The 26,743-nt window shown below is 26.9% G+C and overlaps 4 protein-coding genes across 4 annotated transcripts; 3 read left to right on the forward strand and 1 right to left on the reverse strand.

Annotated features, from left to right (window-relative positions):
* Nucleotides 1-2,810: 2,810 nt before the first annotated feature.
* On the forward strand, nucleotides 2,811-4,634 carry MKS88_001514 (holo-[acyl-carrier-protein] synthase; the record flags this gene model as incomplete). The annotated part of the gene is made up of 1 exon (XM_067214445.1): nucleotides 2,811-4,634. One exon carries the CDS (start codon nucleotides 2,811-2,813, stop codon nucleotides 4,632-4,634), a length of 1,824 nt encoding a protein of 607 aa, XP_067074880.1.
* Nucleotides 4,635-10,313: 5,679 nt separating this feature from the next.
* Nucleotides 10,314-20,813, forward strand: MKS88_001515 (AP2 domain transcription factor; the record flags this gene model as incomplete). Its single annotated transcript, XM_067214446.1, has 1 exon — nucleotides 10,314-20,813. The coding sequence occupies one exon, from the start codon at nucleotides 10,314-10,316 to the stop codon at nucleotides 20,811-20,813; it is 10,500 nt and encodes a 3,499-aa protein (XP_067074881.1).
* Nucleotides 20,814-23,326: 2,513 nt separating this feature from the next.
* Nucleotides 23,327-24,118, forward strand: MKS88_001516 (ribosome-recycling factor; the record flags this gene model as incomplete). Its single annotated transcript, XM_067214447.1, has 1 exon — nucleotides 23,327-24,118. The coding sequence occupies one exon, from the start codon at nucleotides 23,327-23,329 to the stop codon at nucleotides 24,116-24,118; it is 792 nt and encodes a 263-aa protein (XP_067074882.1).
* A 456-nt stretch (nucleotides 24,119-24,574) lies between these two features.
* On the reverse strand, nucleotides 24,575-26,283 carry MKS88_001517 (uncharacterized protein; the record flags this gene model as incomplete). The annotated part of the gene is made up of 6 exons (XM_067214448.1): nucleotides 24,575-24,614; nucleotides 24,740-24,797; nucleotides 25,097-25,221; nucleotides 25,430-25,509; nucleotides 25,839-25,897; nucleotides 26,079-26,283. 6 exons carry the CDS (start codon nucleotides 26,281-26,283, stop codon nucleotides 24,575-24,577), a joined length of 567 nt encoding a protein of 188 aa, XP_067074883.1.
* Nucleotides 26,284-26,743: the final 460 nt, after the last annotated feature.

Genomic DNA, 26,743 nt, shown 5'->3' on the forward strand with positions numbered 1-26,743 from the left:
ACACTGTATGCAAGCCTGTAGAAATGATTTCACATTTTAGCAGACGTTTTTGCCAACATAATTCCGCGTTGCATTGTATCGCATTTCTTCTTCTCCACATTAAGTTCTCATTAATGATCGCAATGATTTACGCTTTTCCGAATTTTATAAAATGCAGTATACAAGGACGGCTGATGGTAAAATATGCGCACGTTTGTGACACAACAACAAAAAAAAAAAAAAAAAAAAAGAAATATATATATATACATACATACATACGTACATACACACATACATACACGCGTACATATGTAAGATGAAAAATGCAAATTATAAAATACAAAATACATGGAAAATAAACCTTAATAAACACCCTTCTACAATGAGTAATGCAAAACAGGAGGTGCGAGTTACCGGGGAAATTAAAATAAAAAAATAAATGTGTATTGATAATAGAATAAAACATAACATATCAGATTCATTGGAAAATTGTACAACTATCAGCATACATGTATATATAAGTTTATAGGTATGTTTGTATGTAGGTGTTTGTTTGTTTTTGCAGGCGTATGTTAGGAGTTTTAAGCTTTCTGTTGGTTAGTGGAAAAAAATATATGCTATAAGTTATTAGTGTCCTGGTACATATACAGAGAGAAGTTAAGATACTGCAAAAACGACATTACGTATGGGAAAAAGTTTACGCAAAAATTTTATTGCCACCTTTTACAGTATTAAAATAATTATTCTGTTAATGAATTATGTAAAAAAGTAAATATGTGTTTTGTTTGATTTGTAAAAAGCAACATCGTTTTTTATGTGGAATGTACGATTGATTGCACAAAAGGGGTAATAAAAGGAGTAATAAGAGGGGTTAGGGGGAAAAAAAAAAAAAAAATTAAACTTAGTTCACTATCTATGTTTACACTAAGCTTGCACATAATTGCACCTAGACGAGATCAATAAATACAGATGATGAACTAGAGAACAAACTAGTGAACGAACGAGGGTTTCTTGTGACGCTTAAAATTTAAAGGCGATCACATACGCAAATTTACAAAATGATAGATAATACTTAGAACAATATAAGAAATGAAAGATTTAACTGTTTTTTCCATAGAAATGCAAAAAAATAATAAGCTGGGGAAAAAAAAATATACAAAACTGAACAGATTATATTTTTTTAAAAATTACAGAGACAAAAACAATTTTTAAAATTATGTCATAAAGTTGCGCGGTTAAAGCTGCATATGCAATTATTCCTCAGGCTTTTCCCTATTTCCCAAAAAAAAAAAAAAAAATATTTATTTCGGCCATGTTCATTTATTTTACTATCCATTTAAAGATGTATATGTGCATGAATGCGATATGTGTACGTATGCGATATTCGTATGTATGAGATATGCGTACGTATGAGATATGTGTATGTATGAGATATGTGTATGTGTGTGATATGTATAAGATATGAGTATGGGTTTATATATATATGTACAAATGCGCAACGGGGGGAACAAACTTCTATTATGAAAAAGCCTAGTACACAAAACATAGATCCATAGAAATTAATATTATGCTTAAAATGGGAAGTTAAAATATTTTAATTTTTCGCATTTTAAGCATTAGCATATATATTTATGCATATGTAATTTATTTATGGAGTTGTTATTGTGACAACAATATTTTCTTTCTTTTTTTTGGCGGTGATTAAAAGAGAATACTACCTGTGCAAATAATATTACACATATGTACGTATATGCGGGTACATGTATATATATGTGGGTACGTATGTATATATATGCGGGTACATATATATATATGTGTGTGCGCGTAAGTATGTTGAAATATATATAAACGCTTGCGACTCACCTATGACGCATTTTTGTGCACCATGATTACAAAAGGGAACAGATAATTTTTCGAAAAAAGGAGAAACACAAATTCTAAAAGGGAAAAATATTAATGCAACAAATGAAAAATGATAATATGCTTCTAAAATATATTACTACATGTTACATTGTAATTATATATGCGCATGTTTATACATGCATGCATATATACTTGTAGTGTAGTATTTACTTATTCAGTATACAATAATCGGAGTATTCTAGTCTAAGAAAAGGGCGAAATGATGTGGCATGATACTCTGCAAAGTAAAAATGGATTTGACTTTTTCGAAAAAGTATGTTTTCGCGCAGCGTATTATTTTTTAAGCAAAAAAGAAAAAAAAAAAAAAAATGAGAAGAGAGAAAGATATAGAAAAATGGAGAGAGCGATGTTAATGCGAGGTGAGTTTAATATAGGAATTTAAAAAAAAAAAAAAAAAAAAAACATAGGAGATATATATGAGCAAAATAAAAACAAAGAAGAAAAAGGAAAGAGTAAAGATTTACGAGAATCGAAGTATAAAAAATGAAAGGCTTAAAAGGGTAAAAAAAAAATAAGCTGTTAAATTGCATGTTATATAAGGTGAAGGAACATATTAAATGAATCTTTACGTTTTTATGCATAACGCGATATATACATATGTGTATATACGTGAATAGGTACAGGAACACGAAACGTAGAATCAGAGACCGTTTAGCAATCCAAATAAGTTGTATGTTCAAAGAGAAAGAAGGCACTATCGCGTGATGCGTGTGAATGTTCGCATGGTACAGTTGTTTGTATGCTTTTGTTGTATGCATATATATATACATAATACATGTTTATATATAGATATACATTTGTAAATATCTATATGTATTCTTTCGCTTTCTCTTTCGCATACGCAGGCATATGTGCGGATGTGCACCAGGGTAGACATTTCACCATTGTAAGAACGCTACTACGTTATAATGCTTAGATTTTTATCATCTCTTAAATTAAGTAATACACGTTTGAAAATAATAAAATTGTTGTTTTTCTATTTTCTCTCATTTGAAAAAGATGAGATATTACCTAGTATACTAGTTGCTTATTCTTTAGCTATAATAAAAACGAACCATATTAATATGAGTGATACAAGAGGTCGTACCTTTTCGCTGAGTGAGATTGTTTGTATAAAACCAAGAAGAGTAAATAGTATAATGAGAAAAATAAAAAGTGTGAAGGATATATGTTATGTTGACAATTTATTTGTTCATCGGAAAATTTTTGAGCGGAACAAATATGCAATAAAGGAACCTACAAAAATAAAAAGGAAGAGTTGTAAAAATGTAAATTACGTACACATTTTATCTAAAATATTTATGGTAAACGAAAACACTGACAGTATATATAATAGGATAATAAATAGTAACATAATAAATAAATCCTTAAATGATAATATTATGTACAGAAATAATTATGACCAAAATTTACTCTTAGAAATCAGTAATAATCAGATAGACATTCCAATAGACCTAGCAAGTTTTGAAAAAGAAGTAAGGAAACTTCTAGACATTTTAAAATTCAAAAATTTCCAATTAAATATCACTTTTGTTACTTTAAAGGAAATGAAAAGTATTAATAAAATGCACAGAAATAAAAACAAGCCAACGGATGTTATATCTCTTTTGCATTATGTTAAAAATAATGAAAATGAGAATGATTTAAATTATGAATTAGTGAACAGTGGTATTACAGACAGAACATATTTTAACGCAGGAGATATTTATCTGTGTCCTGAATATATAAATAGAGAATGTGTCATGTCTAAAATAAATTATGAGAGAAAAGTAATTAACGGAAAAGAGGCAGAGAACAGCGCAAGTTGTGCTCAAAGTAGCACTACGGAAGAGGTCAATAGTTATAACAGCAATGAGGGAAGCAGTGTTGGTGGAAGCAGCGATCATCTAAGCAATGATGGTGAACGCAACAATGAAAGTGAGAATAAGAATTATTATGACACTGACGAGGAAGAAAATGGTCGAGGTGTTAACAAACTTTTCCAGAGAATCTTTTGTGTCAATGAAAGGCTTCCCTTCTACGTTTTGCATGCGTTAATACATTTAATGAACAAAGATCATGTAAACAGTTTTAAAGAATATAACGAATTTATGGACATGGAGGAGCAAATCATTGAAAAATATTTAAAATATCATCATTACTCCCAAACCTTTTACTCACATCACATTGTTGGTATTGGTACTGATATTTTAAGTGTTAACAGAATTTACAAAATTTTAAAAAAAAAAAATAAAAACTACTTTTTGAAGAAGGTACTAAATTCTCTAGAGCTTAAGGAGTTTGCGATAGAAGAGGGAAAAGAACAGAAAAAAAAACGGGAAGAAAAAGGGGGAGAAAAGATGGAAGAAAAGGGGAAAGAAAATTGGGAAGAAAAAAATATGCGGATTAAAGATGGTATGGAGAAATTAGCAATTTATGTAAGCAAAAAGTTCGCTGCAAAAGAAGCCATACTTAAGTCTATTGGAAGAGGCTTAAGTTCAATATCTAAATACGGTTTAAGTATGAATGACATAGAAATAAAAAATGACAAATATGGAAAACCACACGTATATTTATATGACAAGGCAAGGAAAATAGCTAATGAAATGGGTATCGTAAAAATTTTTTTATCAATAAGTGATGAAAAAATAACATGTACTGATCATAATCATACCAAATCGCATGTAACTACTTGCAATTTTTGCACATACCTTATCCATGCACAAGCACTAGCTGTAGGCTCTAATGTATAAACTGGCAATGCAAGGTAGAGCAAAAATAAGGCAAAAAATATTAAGAAATGGCAAAAAAAGGCAAAAAATAACAAAATAAAGGAAAAAAAATAACAAAAAAAAAAAAAAAAATGCAAAAAGAAATAAAAACTAACATATACAGGTACGTCCATATATTAACCAAACCTTTTGTAAATTACGTTATATATTTAGAGTTCATAACGAATACCTATTTTTCCTTTTTTATGCTTACTGTTATATATAGCTCTTGTGTAGCTGCTACACTTTTTTATGCTTGTTCTACTTTTACATATTTGGGTTTAATATACATTTGTATGACTGTACATATGCATATGTATATATATATATATAACATTTCACATTTTTCAGAATATAACCATTTCTTCCTTTTAGATAAATCACAAAAATGGTAAGAAGTTGTTATTTTTTAATGTTTCTTACAAAAATAAAAATGTCCTTTTTTTTTCTTTTTTTCTTAAAAAATAAAATATATGCAGCAATATAATAACGCAAAACATTGAAAAGTTAATAATAAAACTTTTTTCTTTGAGGCAAAAATTATGTAATTTTTTCCCTATAAACATGCGTTGGCAATAATTTTTATTTTTGTTTAATAGCTGTTCCATGTTATAGGGCTAATCTATTCTATTACAGTAAGTATTGGTAACGTTTTACTGTATATATATATAGCATAAATTTAAATAATATTATGCATTATATATGTGATAATCGTATATAATTGTTACTTGTAATGAATTTATATATAAATATATATATATATATATTATATATAACAGGTATTGTCAAGCTTGTATAGAAATATTTTATACAAACCACAGCTATTATATATATGCTTTTTTTTTCGTGAAACAAAATCTAAGATTTTTTTAATGCCATCGTCATACGCATAAAATATTACATGTGCTAATGTTTAAATATTTAAGTATATATATTTGTATATATCTATTTGAATAAATTTTTTTTTTCTACATGTTTCAAAAAAGAAAAAATTAAAATCATGGGAAACTGAAAGAGAGCCTTAAAAATGTTAAAAAAAAAAAAATTAAAAAAAAAAAAAAAAAATTATCTAGTAATATAAATGAAAAAAAGGAGAGAAAATTAATCAAATAAAGTGATGTGCATTTTTTTTTTTTTTTTAATTTAAATGCATATTAACAATTTAAGGCAAAAAAACCGCATATAAATATTAAATGGAGGTAAAGTAATATTTTGGGGTACAAATATATATGTAATATTATATATATTATAAACTATGCATTTATGTAATCAAAGAAAGGGCAACACTTAACCAAAAATAAAAATAAAAGGTAAAAAGCATAAAATGTGTTATACAAAAAGGAAAAAATTTTAAATGTTAATTAAAAAAAAAGCAAAGGAAGAACAGAAAAATTAAGAAAGAAAAAGAGAGGAGGATTGGAATAAAATAATAAAGAACTATTTTATATGCGTGAAAAAAAAAAAAAATTCTAATTTAGCAATTTTATTAAAATTAAAAAAAAAAAAAAAAAGGTTAAAAAGTGAATAAATGGCAACATTAATAAAACAAGGTTTATGTTATATAATATATATATAAAAAAAAAAAAAAATTTAAGAAGCCTATAATTAAATATTTTTCATCTGTTTCTATAGTGAAAAAAAAATAATTTTTACCCTAAGATACATTACAATTTTTTTTTTGCTTAATGTTTCACTTTAAAAAATAAAATGAATAAGAAAAAGTTGCAAGTTATATTTATCTTTTTTTAAGAATTATAATTTTAACTAGTTCTTGAAAAAAGATTAATAAATTTGTATTTATATATATATAAACCCTAAAGGGGCTTAAATATTTATATATTTTATATAGTATAAATTTAATATACATAATAACGTATATATTTATATAGTACTATACAGGATTACATAAAAGTATATATATAATATATATGTTATATATATATAATTAATGTACATCTTTTTCATAAATAAAATTTTGATAGCTAATTTCTTTTTGCCTTTCATATTTTATTTATATACATTAAACTTTTTTATGTACCTTAATATTATATTTTTTCCACGAATTAATTTTTTTACACAACATCCTCTCTTCTACATTTTTTTATTTATGCGTATATGTTAAAAATTATATAAAATAAATTGCAAAAATGTTTCATTGTTTTTTATAATTTTTTTTATATTAAATATTCGTGAAAAATGATTATATAAATTTATAAATGAAATGAACGTATATGAGGCTTACATCATGTACTTTTATATTATATTTATTTATATATGTACTATTATATATGTATATATATGCTGTATATATTTTAATTTTATACACCATGTGTTACTGGTAAAATTTTTTAAAGTAACATGCTGTACCAAAGTTCACACCTTTTTTAAGTACCTAATTATAATCTTTATAAATTAATTCATTTAAGCACTTTTTTATTCTTGTACATATTTATTTCATATACATATATATATGTGTATATTAATAAATAAAAAAATAAAAAGTGTTGAATGCTATTTTTATAAAACAGAGAAATTAATATTCTTGTATATATATAGTAAGCTTTATAAACACCTGCATGTAATATAAACAATTTTGTACACACTTGTAAATTTTTAAAAGGAATTTTATAAAATACGTTTATGTTTGAACTGAACATACATATATGCGTAAATGTTTGTTCGTGTTTATATTAAATTAAAGAATTTTATTTCAATTTTTTAATTCGTAAATTTAATTAAAAAGCGTTTTAAACACATACATATTTTCATGTTTATATATATATATATATTTATGTAAATACATATACTTTTACATATATACTTACACATACGTATATAAATGTAAATTTGAACATTATGAAATAAAAAATTTACGTAACATTTGATATAATTATTATAAATTAATTTTGCTTTTAATATTTTCCATTTACTTGAATATGAATTTTATTTTTTAAGCAATTATCAAAATATATATCAAATAAACATATACTCTATACATATACATTTATTATTTTATGCTGTCATATTATTCTTTGAGCATCATATTTTTTTTATGAACGTCATTTTATATTCATTGTTGAATGTTGGTGTTCATGTTGTTCGTAGAGTTTTTCAAAAATTATATACATATATGTACATGTATTATATATATATATATATATTTATATATATGAGTGATAAAACTGTAACTGTTTATATAAATTATATATTTCATTTCTGTATATATAAAATTTGTTTTTTGAGAATATTGGGTTTTTATAAGTTTGTGTTTCTCTAATAATTAGTACTACCAGTGAATTTCTTTTTATGTAATTAAAAATTGTAAGTTTTACAAGAAATTTGTGTTTAATAAGAAACTGTATAAGACTTCAAAGTGTGTTTAAATTTCAATTTTTTTTTTTTTTTTTTTTTTTGAAGCATGTAAAATATGAAGAAACATGAAAATATATTTATATATGATACATGTATTATTTTATTTATTTCGTATTCATTTATTTACATCCTTTTAAATGTAAATAAAATACGTTATTCTTTTATAAAGATACGTTTTTTACGTACACACACATATATATATATATATATATATATATATTTTTTTATTAATTTTTTTATTTAATTATTTATAGCACTATATATATTTATTTACACACCATTTCACACATACATTTTTATATGCTGTATACATCTATGTTTATTTACCCATACACATATAAGCGAAAACATATAAATATAAAAGAAATGCAAATGCATACATATATATGTTCATAGAAGTGTATATGTTTTATGTAATTATTCGTTTTGTTTTGTATGAATTTTTTTTTCCACATTTATACTTTTGCTTTTTCCATTTCCTTTTTTATTCATCATTTCATATGTCCACTGTTTTATTTATATATATATATATTACTACGTTTCAGTTAATTTCATTTTATTCATATATCTATTTATTTTTTTTTTTTTTTTGTAACAAAAGCATTGAAAATACATAGAACAATTTTTGACTACATACTTAATGAAAACGGACGTCTCTACATAAGGACAGAATGCATAATGTACAATTTTTTTTAATTAAACTAAAACAATTTTGGCAATATATATATGTATATAGAGAGAGAAATATAAAATACTAAACTAAAAAAGAAGGTTTTAATTTTTAAACATTTAAGTTTTTTTGTTAATTTTGTAAATTTTTGTTAATTAAAAAAAATTTTTTTTTTTTTTTTTTTTTCTTAACTTTTTAACTTGGTTACCTTCACTGTTACATGTATATAATTACACACATATATATAACATTGCACATATATATAGCTTTTTATTTTCACGTTTTTTGCTTATTTTATTTTTTATTCTTAACAAATCAGGAAAATATATTTCACCATCCATATATGTTTTCTTCGTTTTTGCTTCCTTTTTTTTTTTTTTTTTTTTTTTTTTAGCTAAAAATTTACATACACGATATATATATTTATATATTAGCTTTTTGAACGTGTTTGTATTTTTAAGCTTTCATACTTTTTTACACAAATTTATATATACTGACAAATATTTTATGTATACAAACATACATCTTGCGTTTTATGAAAATTTTGTTTTTAAAAAAGATTATGTGATATATATATATATTATAATTAACATAATACACTATATATAAGCGTTTATTGTTAAAAAAATAGTGAGTAAAAGATAGTTTATTTAGTTATATACAAATTCAAATTAACAACCACAATACATTTTTGCCTGTTTGTTCAATTTCCGTATTAAATTGTATTAAATCATATATATTTGAATACGCCCTTAAGCTGCTTTACCACAATATTTACATATACATATGTATACTCATGTGCACACATATAATATATATGTATAATATATACATATATATAAACACGCTTTTTTCCATTCTTCACATGTTCTTTATAGTATTAATTCTTTAATAATATTTGTTGTGTCATTACCGATGTTTGTGTACTCTTGAATCCTCATTATTAATTGCATCAGGTTTATGTAAACATATTTTAAAAACTTTATTTTTGCATTTATTTATTAGAAAAAAATTATGAAACATTATGCTCTATTTATTTTATTTTATTATTATTTTCTTTTTTGAGATTTATATTTTACAAAGGTTTTAAATATTTTTTTTAACATACTGACGTTTTTTTCAATATATATATATAATAATTAATGTAGTTCTGTTTATTATTACTTCAATATTTACATTAAGTACATAGACCTGTTACACGGGTTATACATAATATATATATTCATATGTATGGACGTATACATATATATGTATATATGCTAACGTATATGTGTACTTATTTTTGTGCCTACTTTTGTTTACAACTTAATTAGACTTATTCTGTTAATCTTATTTATTTCTTTTTAAAATGTCAAACTAGAAATATTAAAATGTTAAACAATAATTTCAAATATTGCATATTTTATTTTTGAAAAGATTTAACGTCGCATTTTTTTTTTTTTTTTTTATTTTAAATTAATTTTTCTCAATATATTGAGTATATTTTTTAATGGATAAAAAATATATAATTTGGTTATTGTAATAAAGTGTAGAAGAAAAAAATATTGAAGTAATAACATGATATTATTAAAAATAAAAACATTATCAATTAAAAAATAATTGATTCCCTTAAAAAAAAAATGACTAGTTGTAGTCTTAAATGCAGTATGTTACCTTGCGTACACATACAGAATACGAAAAATGAAATAAATATAGAAAATTCAAAAGATCAAAATGCAATACAATTTTATAAAAGTGGAATAAATAATATTAACACAGAAGGGGCAAATAATGTGAGTACAAATGATAATAACAACCATGTATATGCAAAATCATTTGATGAATTAAATATAAACATTGAAAATTGTGCTAATGTTGACAAGAACATGAGCACTAACATGTGCATAAATATGAACACCAATGTGAATTGTAATATGAACATGAATATAAATGTAGGTATAAACCCTAATATCAACATTAACACAAATGTAAACGGGTATTATGCACATGAGAACACAAGCGCGAATGCAAACGAGAATGCATACGCGATTACGAAATCAAACACAAGTAGGAGTCTGAACAGGAATATTAGCAAGAAAACTAATAGAAACTCCAAATTATCAGATTTTATTTATGAAGATTTTAAAATGTCCTTTGAAAAGGATCGAAAAGACATATTGTTAAATACATTTAATTATCATTTTCATAACAATTTTGGTGATATAAGGGAATCGGGAAAGAAAAGTGAAGATGAAGTGAGCAGTTATTATTATAAACGATTATCTCTTAATCTTATGAATTGTAATTATGAAACCGAGTATAAACACTACGATGATAATAATGTAACTGATGAAATACCAAATGTTATTAATTCAAAAAAGTGTAATTTCAATAATCCATTTTTTAGGAATGATTCATGTGATAATATATTTTTGAAAAAAATAAAAATTACAACTATAAATAATAGGCGTACTAAAAAAAGTATTAAAAAATATAAAATTCCTTTTGAGCCAAATTTTTATAGTAGTCGATTTTTTTTCTCAGATAAAAATATAAATGACGATGATACGCATGTGAGTGATAATTGCTCTAAGTATTCCAATCCACTGTCAGTTAATTATAATAACATTAGTAGTAACGTCAGTAATAACTTTAGAAATAATGATGCTATAAATAATGCTAGTGATAGTAATACTAATAGTACTCCTACTAATAATAATAATAGTAATAATAATAGTAATAATAATAGTAATAATAATATTAATAATAATAATAATAGTAATAATAATAGTAATAATAATATTAATAATATTATTAATAATAATAATAATAATAATAATAGTAATAATAATAATAGTAATAATAATAATAATAATAGTAATAATAATAATAATAGTAATAATAATAATAGTAATAATAATAATAGTAATAATAGTAATAGTAATAATAATAATAGTAATAATAATAATAGTAAGGTATATAAAGACCTCACGCAATATTCATACATTTTACGGTTTGAGGGTCCTCCCCCGCATTTTTTAGTATTAATGTACAACAAAATAACCAAAAAAACAAATGTAGTAAAAAAGGTGCCTGTGAATAAGAACATTTCGTTCAATCTAGCAAAATTTATTGCAGAAAAATATGTACAAATTTTAGGGAAATATTTAAAAAAGAGAGAAAGGAAAATGGAAAAGTTAAGAGATGATAGCAACGACATTGGCTTATACAATGAGATTAATAATATCAGTAACAACGATAGTAACAACAACGATAGTAACAACAATGAGGGTAACAACAACGATAGTAACAACAACGATAGTAACAACAATGAGGGTAACAACAACGATAGTAACAATGATGATAACCATGATAATATCGATAATAAAAAAAATACCGAATATAACGGAAGCATCCACCGCGGTAGTAACAGAGAAAATTATTGTACACTGAGTACCAAGAATTTTGATGAAGATGATAATAATAATAACCATAATAATGGCAGTGGACGTAGTAGTAGTTATAATAATAATGACAATGATAATAGCGATAACAGCCTTTTTAGCAACAAAAATTGTAATAAAAATGGAAAGTTTGCATATAACGATGTCATTATTGATAAAAATAGTGGAAACAACAATGACAACATTAACAATAACAGTAACAGCAGTAACAACAGTAACCATGACAGAAGCGTTGGAAGCAACAACGAAAGTAACAATAATAGCTTAGCATGCTCTGTTAATAAAAATGGGGAATTGTTTAATAATAATGAAAAGTGTAATAAGTCAGATTATGTTGACCACCTTTTAAATGTGGTCATGAGGAATTTGAGTTATGAAAATTGTAACTCAGAAACTACGTGTGAAGAAAATATGTATACATATGAATATTTAAATATAGATTTAGATAATGTTGTTTTTAACACGAATGCTGAAAAATATATAAAATTTTTAAGTAACATAAAAATATATTTTATGCATAAGTTAGATGATATAAATTATATTCCTGATAATTTTAAAGACTCTGTAGAAAATAAATTAATTATTTTAATAAAAATAAAATATGGTGCGTGTGTGAAATCAAAAATTTTTATTTTCGAAAACGTAGAAAATATGCAAAGTGAGCATGATGGCATAGGTGATTCGTTTGTTAGGGGGCACAGTGAAAACACTGGTGGTCATGTTCAGGTTAATTATAATAATAGTAATAGTAACAGTAACAATAACGGCAATAGTAACGTGAAGGATGATATAAAAGGAGAAAAATATAATACTTCTACAGATACTCCTAACAATGAATCGTTAAACAGTGACATGTCTATGAATCTACCCTTAAATACTGTGAACTATAAAAGTAATGAAAAAAGTAATAATTTCGAAGATAACATTTCGAATGACACTCCAAGAAGCAATAAAAACGAAACGCAAAATACATACACATCAAAAGATGTTGTTAATAATTATAAGGAAAACAACAGTTGTACCAATAATTACAATAACTTTCTTGACATGCCGAAACTTGAAAATAACGATTATAATGTTAGTTTTTATAATGCAGCGCTTAAGCAAGGAATGAAAGGAGAAAATGTATATGTAGAAGCAACAGGTGAGTATAATTTTTACAAAAGTGAAGAGGGTGCGAATAATAGTAGTAATAATATCAGTAACGATAATAGTAACAACAGTAGTAACAATAGTAGTAGAAACAACACTAGCAATAGCAATAGCAGTAGCAACAGCAGCAGCAACAGAGGTTGCAATAGAAGTAGTAACAGAACTAGCAATAGAAGTAGCAATAGAAGCAGCTGTAGTAGTAGAAATAACACAAACAATGATACTTCCTTAATTGGAAAGGAAGGCTATAGTTCTGTATGGAAAGCGGAAGATAATGAGAAACAGTGCAATCTGTATAATGCAAATGCAGATGATGGTGACAATGATACAAATGCACAAAGGAAAAAAAAGATGTCTTTAGATTATAAAAGAAAAATAATAAATTTTATACGTAATAGCGTTTATATAAATTCATATATATATGATTGTTTTGAAAATACATATATGAATAAGAAATTTTTTAAAAATGATGTAATTATAGTGAATGAAGCTTCTCCAGAAGACGAGATGTTAGATGATATTCCTGATTATATATATGAGTTAAATAAATTTGTATTTATAAAATTTACAAAATTTGAGAATTATATAAAGAAAAATCACAAGATAGCAGAAAGATTTATACAGTATTTACTACAAAGTAATATAAAATGTATAAACAATTATATGATAGGTATTAGATGGGTACCTGATCTTTTTGCATACGAATATTATGTGTGCAAAATTACAGAAGGGAAACCAAAATTAAAGGAAAGTAAAAATAATTTAAAATATAATTATTCATTAGCCTTAGAAAGAAATTCCAAGGAAAGTTGTTTAAAATATTTGGTTGATTATGAAAATAAAATAATTGATAATGTGTTATGTGTTTTACATGAATACTATCAAGCTAGTTTATTTACAGAGAAATGTATTTACAATTTATTTAAATTAGTATTATTGCGTGTTAGTTTATATATTGGTGTTCAGAACACGAAAGTTATTACTCTAGATCTTGATAAAGCAATGTATCGAATGAAAAAATTTTCAGAACCCATAAGCTTATGTGAAGATAATAACTATACATCATTAAATGAGAATAATAATGAATATACGTCTAGAGGTGAAAATAATATGCATGAGAATAATAATGTTGTTAATTGTGTTGACAACAATATGATTGAGGAGAAAAATGTGAACTTGTGGAACCCCATAAATATGACCGTTGCTACGGATGAGTATTACGCCAATGGTGGTGTTGGAGGAGGTTACACCAACGTGTACAACAACGTGCATGGTGGAATTTATAGTATTTATAACAACCTGAACAATAATCTACAGAACAAATTGCACAATTTGCATAACATGCGCAATATGCAGAATAATGGGATGGAAGATAGTGGAGATTATGGAAAAAACAAAAACGGAAATGTGCGCATAAACTATGTTGACATTAACGACAATGAAGGAAATAAAAGCAGCGATAATAATCAGGAGGATAATAATAAAACAAAGCATGCTTCCGACAGTGATGTTAATAATACAGTTCAGACGCATGCTAATAAATACAACAATTTGTTCATAAAACACGAAAAATATGAAAGTGAAGAAAGGTATTTACAAAATAAGTTAAGGAATAAGAAAAAGGTAAGTTACAATTTGGATAATACATCCTTATCATTAAGAAATAAGCAAAAGAAAAATAAAAATTTTGGTAATTCAAAAGGAGTAACAATGGTAGCAGCGGATGGAGAAGGCGATGATGTACCTATTTGCTTAAAGTATTATAGTTCATCTGCGGATAATAAGATAGTAGGTATTAATATAAATAATCAAAAAAAAGAATATTATTCAAATGCTAGCGATTTTAGTGCCGCTTCTCATTTTACTACAAAACATAAGTATCACTTGCGTAGTAGTAACGCACAATCAGCGGAAAACTATTCTTCTGAAGAGTGTGTATCAAGAATTAATTTAAGAAGTAGAGATAAAGGGAGAAAACGAATGTTATATAAGTTGATGAACAAAAATGGGCTTATAGAACCGTATTGGTGGTTCTTTTACAACTTATATGAAAATGCAACAATACAAGATGGTTATTGTGGTGGTGGAGGTAGTAGCAGTAGCACTAGAAGTAAAGGAGGGTATTCTTTGAAAATGAATGGAACAGGAAGAAATAATGGATCGGCATCCAATAAAAAGGGTGGAAATAAGGTGGCGAAGTTATTTAATAATAACAACAATAACGGTAACATTAATATCAATATGAACAATAATATTATTAACAGTAATGATTACAATAACAGCAGTAATATTAATAACAGTATTAACAATAATAGCAATGGTAATAATAACGGTAATCACTGTGGCGGAGGCAGTAGTAACGGTAAATCATATAAGGTTAATGAGGAGAAGGGCAATAATTCTTGTCTATATAACAAATTATTAGAAAAAAAATATAAAAATAATTTAATGAATCATTTTAGTCAAAAAAAGAATAAGATAAAAATTAAGTATATTTCAATGGTACATGATATTATATATAAGAAATTTATTCTTTTAAATAATACTATTTTTCCAAGAAATATGCACGAGTCAGAAATTTTGTACACGTTGTTTCCTCATGAACCACATACCTTTATGTTTTTACACACCGATGATAATTTTCAATATCAAAATGAGACCTTTTTGAAACATGTGACATTTAGTGAGTACATAATGCCGCGTTTTCACTTAGCGGATAATAGAAGGCAGAACTACCATTTGAGGTATTATTCAAGGGCAAACGATAATAGTAACATTACTAGTAATAATAATAACTGTTATAATAACTATGATTACTACCAAGAGGGCGTTTTTCCAATTGATGACTACTACGAGTTGGAGAGTCATATTAACTCAATAGATAAAGATTTTTACGTGGATCACTTGATTTTTGGCGGTGCTGGTATTAGCGATATTGGCAATATTGGTGCTGACGTCCTGCTGGACAGAAAGAATATGCTGCAAGAAAGTAGCAACCTAAAGTACTCTAGTATTCCTAATTATGAAAAAGTTAAAAAGGGTTTTAGAAGAAGAAAGGGTGGTGGTGGTGCTTATTATGTAGGCGAAATAGGAAGATATGAAAACGGGTACAGTAGTGAAAAATATAATATTTTAAGTTTAAATAATAGAGATGAAGGAGGTATGATTAGGAATATCACAACGTTTGGATACAACCAATATAGTTATTTTGATAATAATTATGAAGTAGGTGTAAGAAATCATAATGATTATTACTTCAACCTGAATGTTGATGGAGGTGGTAGTGGTCTTGTGTTAGGAGGAAACAAGTTCTCAGATACATCTGGTACATCGACTTATCAAGTATTTGGTTTTGAAAAGGGAAGAAGGGGTTGTGGAGTAGGAGGAGATGAAATAAAACATGGTAATATCAATATTATTAATAGTAGTACAACTACTACAACTAATAATAATAATAATAGTGAGTTTTTTGATTACATTTTAAATGCAAAGGATAAGTTTCATAATATTGGAGAGAAAAGAAGTGTGTCGAATACCAATTTTGGAAGGGGAAGTAAATATTACGAAAATTATGGAGATGAGGAGGAGAAAAAAAATACTAGTGATAATGATATTACTTTGATTAAGAAGAGAAAAAATGGAAACAAAAGAGCAAAGAGTAATAATCTGTCGAATGTAAAAAATTACAATAATTTATATGGAAGCAACAGTAACAACAATACGAATAACAATAATAGTGGTAATAACAACAATGGTAGTAGTGGTGGAGGTGGTAAAGGAGATGGAAATAACAATGACGATTCGTTAATACCTATGGGACCATTACCAACTGGTGTGTACTTCGATTCTGCTAGGAAATTATGGAGATGTCAATGGAAAGAAAACGGAAAGTTTAAAACGAAAGGATTTAGTTTAATACATTATAACACGTTAGAAGAAGCTAGAAAACAGTGTATTCTTTACAGATGTGATGTTGGAAATATACCAGTCAAAAGTGAATGGTTAAATCCAGTATATGTTAATTCGTCATACTTTTATAATAAGAAATATGCTAGTAGTGCGAACAATAATAGTAGTAGTAACACAAATTATAATACGAGTACACCACATAAGGAGTTAAAAACGAGTTCTTTAAATTTAAGTAGATTAAAGGAAAAAACAAACAGTACAAGTGCGACAAAGGGTTTTATAGATGAGTCAAGCAAAGATTCAAGTGATCAAAACTGCGACCGTAGCGGTAAAAACAATAGTAATAATAATGTTGGGGGTGGTAGCATTAATAATAACAACAGTAATGGCAGTGGTGGTGGTAACTCTCAGGGGAACAGATACTCGACAAGAAACAACACGGCTTCAAACATAGTGAAGCATGAAAATAAAAGCAACGAAATAGATATTTCTATATTGCAAGAGTTTGTTACGAAAAATAAGGAGAGTCAGAATATTGTAGAAAGCGAAATCAATAATATGAATAGTAACAGCAATCCATTTTTGTTTGATAGTCAAAAAATGAACAGTGATATCATGAAGGACATTTTCGATAGGGAAGGAGCAACATTACTATTAAGTGAAGAGAATGACGAATCGCATGAACTGAAGAGAATCAAGCAAACTACAGAAAATCGTAACATCGGTACTGTTGATAATAATGATAATAATAATGATGGTTGTAGTGGAGATGGAAATGATGGAATGTATGAGAAGGGAAACATTGGAGGAGGAGAGACAGGGGACTACTACTTAGATGGTGATATGGTAATATGTAATTTGAAAAATAATGAGGATAAGGTGGACAAACCAGAAAATGTAGTTAAATTGGAAAGTATTAGAAGTAATTTTAACATTGAATATGAGAAGAGTCTAAATAATAATAATAATAATAGCAGGGATGAAACAGGAGGTGGAGTTGCAGAAGTAGGTGGAGGAGTAGGATTAGGTGGTACAGTTATTAGGAGCTGCATGTACAGTTACGAGAAAGTGAGTAGTAATGACAATACATGTGCAAACAACCATGTTAATGTACAGGGGGTAGAAATAGATCGACAAAAGCTCAACCATAACAACAGCTGCACTCATCAGGACCAGCACCAATACCAGCTGCAACAGCAGCGCGTCTTGACACATATGTTGAATTACCCAGACGTGAAGCAAGAGCTATTATCAGAGGCACACATGAATGGTGTAAAGGTAGAAGCAGATATAAACAAAGGTGTAGCATTCGAAGGAGATGCTATTGCATTGGGCAATGAAAATGGTAAGAACTTTATTGAGGGATCCTATAACCTGGTTCAAAATAGGGAGTCAAATGAAACATTTCCCTATATCGATAATTTTAGTAATTTGGCGCATTACAATAATAATAATAATAATAATAGGGAAAATAATAGTATAAAGTTTGATAGGATTAATGACCTTGATCTATTTACTAGAAATGAAATGAAAGGCGAAGTGAAAAGCGAAATGAAGGGAGAAAAACATAGAAACAGTATGCAGTTAGTAGAGGATGGTAACGTAACGGACATGGATGGAAGGAAAGAAAGAAGAGGAAGTATGTATTCAGAAGATGTAGAGGATTGTAATAGTAACGATAGATTATTAAATGGCAACGTGAATAAAATTTCCTCACCATCCGTTTATATGCATTATGCAAATGGGAGCAGCAGAGATAATGATTTTCAAGCAAATTGTAATAATAATTATAATAGTAGTAGTAGTAGTAATAATAATAGCAGTAATAGTAATAGTAATAGTAATGATAATAATTATAATAATAGCAGTAACATAGGTGGTGAGGGGGTAGATCATCATGTGCACGATGATTATATTGTGAATAATGACCAGGAAAACACAACTTCATGTAATAGAACCAATGATAATAGCATTTATAGCAAAACACATAGTAGTAAGGATGAAGATGCATTAACTAATAATTTCCCCGAGATATTTTACCAAGATATTCAGAATTTTTTAAACTTTGCAAAAGAGAAGGTATATGTTGTAGGTGATGAAAACAGCGGAATTAACAATAATAATCATAATAGATACAAAGAAGAGGAGAATGATGACCTACTAGTGTCTTCTTATATAAATGGAAGAACTAGAAAAAACGGCATTCTAAGTGATAAGTATGAAAGTTATTTGAAGTCCATTATGGTGCAGTATGAAAAGGAGGAAAAGCAAAAGCAGCAACAAGAACAGCAACAGCAACAGCAACAGCAGGCGTTAAGAAGTGTTGACATTAAAGGAGTGGGTAATAGCGCCTTTCCAATGGACGATGATCTCATGAATGATGATGCTGATCATGTGAATAGTAGTAGCAACGGAAAGAATAATTTCATGATGGACAAAGATGAAAATTTCGAGCCAGGAGAGAACAACAATAGTAGTAATAGTAACAACAGTAATAACAGTAACAATAGCAGTAATAGTAACAATAGTAATAATAGTAGCACCGGTAATGATAATAAACTACAGGAGGGAGACAGCAATAATTCGTCGTCCAGATTTTTTCAGAATTATCTGAGCATATTCAGTAGGAAACAAAACTCTGTTATGAACGAAGAGGAGGACAATAACAATGATAACAATAATAATGACAACAATGATAACAACAATAGTAATAGTAGTAACAACAGCAATAGTAATAATAAGGAGGGGGATGCTTCGAACTGTGTGAAATACCCCCACAGTACAGAAAAGGAAACGAATGACTACAACACCCGTAAGAAGAAGAAAGGGGACATGATATATGGCAATATGCATAATAATGACTATTTTTATTATGATGATAACTTTAACGATAATTTTAACGATTCGTATATGGAAAATTTCAAGGAGCATTACGATGATAACTACAACAACAACTATAATGAGAACTATAATGATAATTACAACGACATGTACAATGATAATTATAATGACAATTACAATGATAACGAGTTTGGTAATAATAGTAATGGGGACAATTTAGAAAAGAAATTGTTGGATGAATTTGGATACTTAGGTCCATCAGGGCATTCAAACAAAAAGGCTAAAACAAAAGGTACAAATAATGCAAGCGGTGCAATTAATGTTAGTGGTGCAAATATCACGAATGGTAATGTATCAGGAAATGAATCAAAAAATGTAGATAATAATAAAAATGGTGGTAAGAAAAAAAACAATAATGCAGGTGCAGCAGCAAGTGATATAGACATCAATTTAATTAAGCAGTCGTTACCAAAAGGAATTTATTATGATCATGCAAAAAAATTATACAGAGTGCAATATATAATAAATAATTCTATTAAAACTAAAGGTTTTAGTGTAAAGAAATTAGGTTTAGCACAAGCAAAAATTGAAGCCGAGTCTTTTAGAAATTTCTGTTTAGAAAACGGCTTGCTCAATTCACGTAAGAGAAGAATAAACTCACCTTATAACAAAAAGGATGAGAAGAATTTTAAAATGATAAAGGATAACGAAGAAATTTTGTCTAACTTGTTGTACCTTTACAATTCGAACAACAACAAGCAACAGATGTCCTGACCCAGGGGAGAGGGGTTTGGGGAGAGGAATAAGGGGGTGCGTGATATTGTGCAAACAGAGTATTATTATTATTATTATTATTTTATATGTACCTTACAGCGCAATATGTGGGGGTGGTGGGAGACGTGTTATATTATACGTGCCGCGTACTATATGCATAAGGCATAATGAAGAAAGAAGGAAGAGAAAGGGGGATGTGTACTGAAACAAAAGTTATGAATCTAGGAACCTGTTCAAAATTGTCCAGAATAGTCTTTTAAGCTAAAAAGAAAATGAAACTTTAGTATAATAGTGTGTAGTTAACTGTACTGAATTGTACTGTGTGATGATAAGAAAATAAAACCATGCTACACTTACCCCTTCATATCAGTTTGAACACACAACAAATATAAACGAAATTATTTTATTTATTTATTTATTTTTTTTAAAAGGGGAATTTTGAAAAACGAAATAACCCCATTATTTCATTATTTGTCGATTTAAAAGTATATAAATATATTCTTCACATATTTTTATGTATTTTTTAGTACTCTCCTCGGTTCTATTTTTGAAGAAGAAAAAAAAAAAAAAAAAAAAAAAAAAGAGAAAAAAACGGAATAAAAGAGGAAAAAACAAAGAAGCAAAATTACGAAAGAATAAGAGAAAAATGATTTATCCCTTAATCGTATATATATATATATACATATATATATATATGTATATATGCATATGTAAATATATGTACATGTGTAAAATATAATTTAACAGTTTCCATTATCCAATTATTATTGTTTAGGATTTACAACAGTGCCTCAGCTGGCAATTTTTTGAAGAGTTTTTTGCGTGCAACGTGTAAAATGTGAATATGGTATATGTATTATATATATATATATATATATATGTTTACGTGTATATATATGTACGTATTGTATTACATTACATGTACGTACATGTGTACGCATTACCAACATGTATCGTTTTAACCGCCTTTGCAGAGTTCACTTCTTTTAAAAATATATTTTCCTCATATATATATATGTATATATATGTGTGTTCATTTCACTATTTAATTCCATCATATTTTTGAAAGAGGTTGTTTGTAGAAATGATTTTAGTTTTTAATTTTGTGTATATATGAAAGTATGCATATATATATATATATATATATATTTATGTACGTACATATGTATACACCATTAGTTTAGCGCTTTGTGTTTATATATACTGTTTTGGTTAACTCAGTAAATGGCGATCGTGACCCTTTTTTATGCAATTATTGGTTTATAGAATTGTCTTTTTTTTTTTTACCATCCATTTTTATTAATGCTTTAAAATTTTTCTTTTTCATTTTTTATTTTTTCTCCCATTTCATCTTTTTAATAAAATACTTTTTTGACAAATCTTATTTATTTTATTCATATATACAATATACTCCTTTTTAAAATTACTCTGACCTCATTTAATCTTTTTATGAATGCTAACTCTTATCTTTAATTAACTTCAACTTTAACTTTTAGTATGAAACAATGTTATAATCAAAATAATGAAATAAAAAAAGGTAAAAAAAAAAAAAAGGAAAAGTAAGGTAAGGAGGTGGAATAGAAAAATCAAAATGCAAATAAAAATTATGAACACTTCTTTAATCCCCTTTATATTAAAGATAATGATATATTAAGCGACTTGTGTAAGGAAAAATAAAACTCATAAATAAAAGTAGCAATGGAAAATAGATATACAGAATAAGACGTTCTCTAAAGGCTGAAAAGTAGGTAGTACGTTCAAATATATATATATATGTGTGTGTACCTCGCTTATATTAAGAGATATATAAAGCATATTGCCTCAGAAGAAATTCGTGGTAGGTTATATATTATCTAATATTATATATATTTTTTAAAAACCATATAAATTTAAAAAATTTATTTGGTTGAAGGTGGTGGGAGGCAAATATTCTCTTGACGCATACGTCCAGGCAGTTATGCTTATATAATAATGGGCGATGAGCAGATGAAAGGAAGGAAAAATTAAGCGAGCTAAAACTAAATAAAACAGTAGTGCAAAATAAATTGTTTTTATTTTTTTTTTTTAAATTGGAATTTTTTCAGTTCCTCATTTTAATAGGATTAAATTTTTTTTTTTTTTTTATGTTAACGCTTTCAGTTTTATAATTAATATTTAGCTTTTAATTTGTCATATTTCTGATATATAACTTTGCATGTTTCCTGTTTCCTGTTTTCTTTTTCCTGTTTTCTATTTTCTAATTTTTTTTTTTTTCTCATATGTGAGCTAAACTTTTCTGTGTGATTTTGCCAAGGAATTGCATATTTTTTTTAACAGGTAAGAAAAATGCCTTAAAGAGAATGTAAATACATGACAAATAAAGATATAGGAGTGCACATACTAATATACGTAATGCTTTATGTGTATGTTCCATATACATGTTTCATATGTATTACATGTGTTTATTTATAGGTTAGTGCGAACTTACGATAGGGGGCGCATCAGTACCATGAAGAGCGAGCGGGTGGTAGATGATGAATGGGATATTACTTAAGTCAGTTCAAGTAGGAAAGGGACAAATGATGTATTTAAAAAAAGATGGTTTTTTTGTTTTATTGCAGAGGATAAATTTTGGGAGCAAAAAACAAAAGGAGAAAATAGATAAAGAGACAAAAAAAATTCGAAATTTATTGAAAATTTCAAATATCAAAAATGAGGAAATAGAAGAACAGAAAAATTTATACGAAAAATTAAAAATAAGTGGAAGTGAAAAACAAAAAAAAAATATTATTGACTACAAAACATATGATATAAAAATAGAACAAATTAGTAAAAGTTTCGAGAATAAATTAAAAAAAATATTTGACAGTACCTTAACTGTAGAATTTTTTAATAATATAACTGTTACTAAAGATAAAAAAGATTTGAAATTATCCGATGTAGCACAAGTAGTTATTAAATCATCTAAATTAATACAGTTCTTTCCTTATCTTACTAGTGATATACAAAAAATAATACATAGTTTAAAACTAAAAGTTAGTTCGTGGAATCCTATAACGTCTAATGATGGTCAGTATATCTTATTGCAAATTTCAGCATTAACAGATGATATAAAATTAAAAAAAAAGAAAGAAGCCAAAGATTTATTAGAAAAAATTAAAAATGATATAAGAAGTGTACGCCATAAAATTCGTGATAACATAGAAAAATATTTAGAGGGAAACGAATGGAAAATTGTAGAGAGGAAAAAATTAGACAATTACATAAAGGAAAAAATTAAAGCTATCGAATGGATATATGAAAAATACACTACAAATTATTCCTAAGAGGGTTGGGGATAAATTGGCCCCTTATGGCAAGCTTATACTAAGAATAGTGGTGCATACAAGTTTGTAATATGCATTATAGTATTATACACATTTGTACGAATGGATTTCTACATTACGATAATGCATGCAACTGGTGAGGTTGGGGGTCTCTTTGGTTCACTAGCAGAGATATGTAGAACTAAGTCTGTATGATGTTTAAAGTTTGATCATTTTTGCTATACACATATATATGTATATATATCGTTAAGCATTTTTATTTTATTTTTTTTATCTTGCGCGTAGTCACATTGGAGTCTTTTACACCTATGACAATTTTCCACTAAAATATAAAATAAAAATGAAAATAAAATAAAAATGAAAATAAAATAAAAATGAAAATAAAAATAAAATTAAATTAAAAATAAAATAAAATAAAAACCTTCCTTTTAGCTTCGAAACATTTCCGTTTTCGTTTCATTTTTTGTCCTTAATATCTTGAATACTCGTGCACTCTCTGGATGTTCACAGAAAAAAGAAAAAATTTTAAGGAAAATTTATAACTTGCAATATGTTAGCATATGTAATAACTTGAAGCTGCAAACAGGAAAAGAAAACGAAATGACCCTCAATTTATTATACCCTGGGTAATACGTTAACTTGTTCCTTATAGTGAAGTAGTAGATTTTATCGGCATCTTCTAAAAATGAGATAATATAAATACAGTAGCGTTGAGTAAAAATGGAGGGAAAAAAAAAAAAAAAAGAAAATTAAAGCACTAACACATATGGGCTGCTAAAAGTGCAAAAAGTGCAAAAAGAGCAAAAAGAGCAAAAAGAGCAAAAAGAACAAAAAGAGCAAAAAGAACAAAAAGAGCAAAACAAGGAGAAAAAGGAAGAAAAGGAAGAAAAGGAAGAAAAGGAAGAAAAGGAAGAAAAGGAAAAAAACATTGTTACACTGCTTAACGTCGGAAATAGAAACAATTAAAGAAAACATTACCGATGGGTATCACAAAATTAGGGATCAATTTGTTAACGTACGAAATAGCATCTTCTATTTCAGAATTGTACGTTGTGACTATGTAATATATGATTAGTGACAATATATTCTTAAGAGAGAAGTAGCTATAAACATTATTATTTGCAAAAGGGGGGGTTTACAATATAAGTCTGAACAGTTCGATGCAAGACAAATGAACGTGCAAATTTTATGCGCGTATGTATAAATGTGTATAGATGTGCCGGTACTTCATAACATAAGTAACATATCCTCACATCATCGTGTTGAGAAGCAGACTTTGCAACAATGGCATAAATATATTTTTCAAAATACCTGTGTACAAACACTTTGTTTTTCTCATTTTCTAGGAGTATTTCATCTAGCAAGTACTTAAAATGGGAACAACTTGTAAACTTGAGTTCTTCATTAAAGTCGATAATGTAGTACTCGAACTTCTATATATATATATATAGGGTGTTAAGAACGTAAACATTCAATGTGGAATTGTGTATGTGTGTGGAGTTATCAGCGTAGACTAGCACGATTAGAGGTATACATTTCATGCATTTTGCATACTTTGTTTATTTCGTTTGTTTATATATCATTTATCTATTGGTTTATTTTTTTTTGCTTTTCTTTTTATTTTTGTTTTTCTTTTTTCTTTTTTTTCTTTTTTTTTTCCCCGCCTTATTAAGAACGTATAAAAACAAATGTAGTTTACGCATTGATTATTTTAAATTACATGCGGGTAGATTATTCTTGCTGTGTGTTCTTCTTTGGAGCACCGTATGATTATAATATCTGCGGTGAAATAAGGAGGACAAGTTTTTAAGGTTGCGTAGAGGTTACGCAGTTGGAAAAAGCATGATGTATTATATCTTGCTATTTTTATGCATTTCATTTTTATTCATTTTTTTATCTTCATTTTTATTCATTTTTTTTTTTTTTATTTTCCTTTTTATTCACTTTTGCCTTTTCGTACGCGTGATGCAGGTTCTGCTAAGCAGTAAGACGTTCTTTGAATCTTCGTAATTTCCGACATACACTCTTTTTATAATTTCCTTTAGTTTTTTTTTTTTATACATCCCTATCATATCACATGAGTTATTCTCTGTGGGCATTAACTCCACTTGTAGGTCTATCAGACCGGTTGATTGGGGATCCCTCGTAATTACTTTATCATTCATATTTTGTGTTTCGTTTGTTTAGTTTTGTTTTCTTTTCTTTTCTTTTCTTATATATATATTTATTTTTTTTTTTTTTTTTTATTATTTTTGCACACTTTTTTTTTTATGTCACTATTATTTACGTTTATTCGTTAGCATCTACTTTTTGCAGCATATTTTTTTCGTTTATTTTTTCACGCTGATTTTTTTATAATTTTTGAATAATAATAATAGCTGCTTTGAAATTTTACACTTTTTTTCCTTTGCCTGTGCAGAGAGATACTTGTGTTTTACCATTCCATCATAATAAAAAACGACGGAAGAGAAGGCGAAAAAATGATTATGCATAAATTTAGTGCGAAAGATCTGTTAAGATAATAGACACATTCGGAAAGGGAACATAATTTGGAAAATATGGAGTGCGGAAATGGAAATTAGAAGAAAGAATAAACAGCATAATGGCAAATTTGGAAAAAAAAAA

Source organism: Plasmodium brasilianum, chromosome 5 (assembly GCF_023973825.1).
Source record: "Plasmodium brasilianum strain Bolivian I chromosome 5, whole genome shotgun sequence".
Lineage (NCBI taxonomy): Eukaryota > Apicomplexa > Aconoidasida > Haemosporida > Plasmodiidae > Plasmodium > Plasmodium brasilianum.